This window comes from Pistacia vera, unplaced genomic scaffold (assembly GCF_008641045.1).
Source record: "Pistacia vera cultivar Batoury unplaced genomic scaffold, PisVer_v2 Contig35, whole genome shotgun sequence".
Taxonomy (NCBI): domain Eukaryota; kingdom Viridiplantae; phylum Streptophyta; class Magnoliopsida; order Sapindales; family Anacardiaceae; genus Pistacia; species Pistacia vera.
In genome coordinates, this window is record NW_022196168.1 from 412,989 (window position 1) to 414,273 (window position 1,285).

At 36.8% G+C, this 1,285-nt stretch overlaps 1 protein-coding gene across 2 annotated transcripts; it reads right to left on the minus strand.

Moving 5' to 3' along the window:
* Positions 1–291: 291 nt before the first annotated feature.
* LOC116139246 (triphosphate tunnel metalloenzyme 3-like) lies at positions 292–976 on the minus strand. Of its 2 annotated transcripts, XM_031424918.1 has the most exons (2): positions 714–976; positions 292–617 (listed from the first exon to the last, which is right to left on the minus strand). In XM_031424918.1, exons 1-2 carry the CDS (start codon positions 974–976, stop codon positions 365–367), a joined length of 516 nt encoding a protein of 171 aa, XP_031280778.1. In that variant the 3' UTR covers positions 292–364. The 2 variants fall into 2 exon arrangements, with proteins under 2 accessions (XP_031280778.1, XP_031280777.1); XM_031424917.1 differs by having other exon boundaries at positions 292–976.
* Between the last annotated feature and the right edge of the window lie 309 nt (positions 977–1,285).

Genomic DNA, 1,285 nt, shown 5'->3' on the forward strand with positions numbered 1-1,285 from the left:
AGAATGAATTAAGTCAAATGTGAACAGATAAATTTCATAAGCATCAATGTATCTTAATTCCAACGAGATTGAAACAATTCTAAGTTGGACAAACAACCAATATAAGCCTGCAAAGTCTACAAATAATTTATTCATTATAAATAATAATCTTCTTATGCCCCACTTATCATTATCATTCAAAAAAACCATTCGGAACAATAATAACAACATCCATAAGAACAAACATAAACTTTATTCACTATGCAAACTCCCCAAACAAGAAGAATTCACATAAGGGAAAACAATGTTCGCAAATTAAAGCATTCAGAGAAAAACTCAAGAAACAACATTATCATATTAAGGCATCATTTAAAAAACTCATTGATTAAGGCGGTGTTGAATTCCCAGCTTGAAAGATAGCGAACTTAGATTTCTCAGAGTAATCATATTTGATCCCATTTTCATTCAGGAACTCCTTAAGAAGTCTTTTAACCTTCTCAGGATCCTCATTCTCACACTCCACCTCATATCTAGTTCCAAATTCATATCTAGTCTCATCAACCACCAATTTTAATCCTCTCCATTCATAAACTTCTCTCACATTCTCAAAACCCCCCAAACATACCCACCCAATTTTTCTCTCCACCCCAAACTCCTCTATCACTCTCTTCACAACCCTCGATTTCAAATCAAATAACTTCATCGGGTTCTGAACGCAATCTTTTGCCATCAACGGGTCTACTTCTTCCCCATCTTCTTCCACGCGACTCACTCCGTTAATCAAAGTTGGCTTCGCTTTCAGAGAGATGAAACAACGAGTGTCTTTATCAAGAAATTGGAGACGCAAAAAGGCGCGTTGAGAAGAGAGTGAGGAAGTTGGGGTATCGAAGAAGAGGTTATGTTGGTGTAAGGTTTTGATGTAAAATGGAGATAGAAGAGTTAGTAGTTGGTGGTGGTCTGTGGAATGTTTTAAGCGTAGTTTCACTTCTACTTCCATTAAAGATTGCATAACGTTAATATTTGAGGCTGATGCGTTGAGATTTGGTGGAGGGGTTTTGATGGAGGAGAGAGCGACGAGAGAGGGATTGTTAAAGCTCTTCTTTGCCTTTGATCTTCATTTCGATTTTGCTCGCTGTAATTTTCTTCTCTGAAAGGTTGCTTCTATAAGCAAACTTCAGGGAAAAAAAGAAAATGGATTAGAATAGAAGGTAAGTCGATGTCTTTTGCTACGTTGTATCTTCTCAGCATTTTCTGATAGTTTGCTTCTATGACTAAGAGCAACGCTTCCGGTTGTTAAGTTCTAATC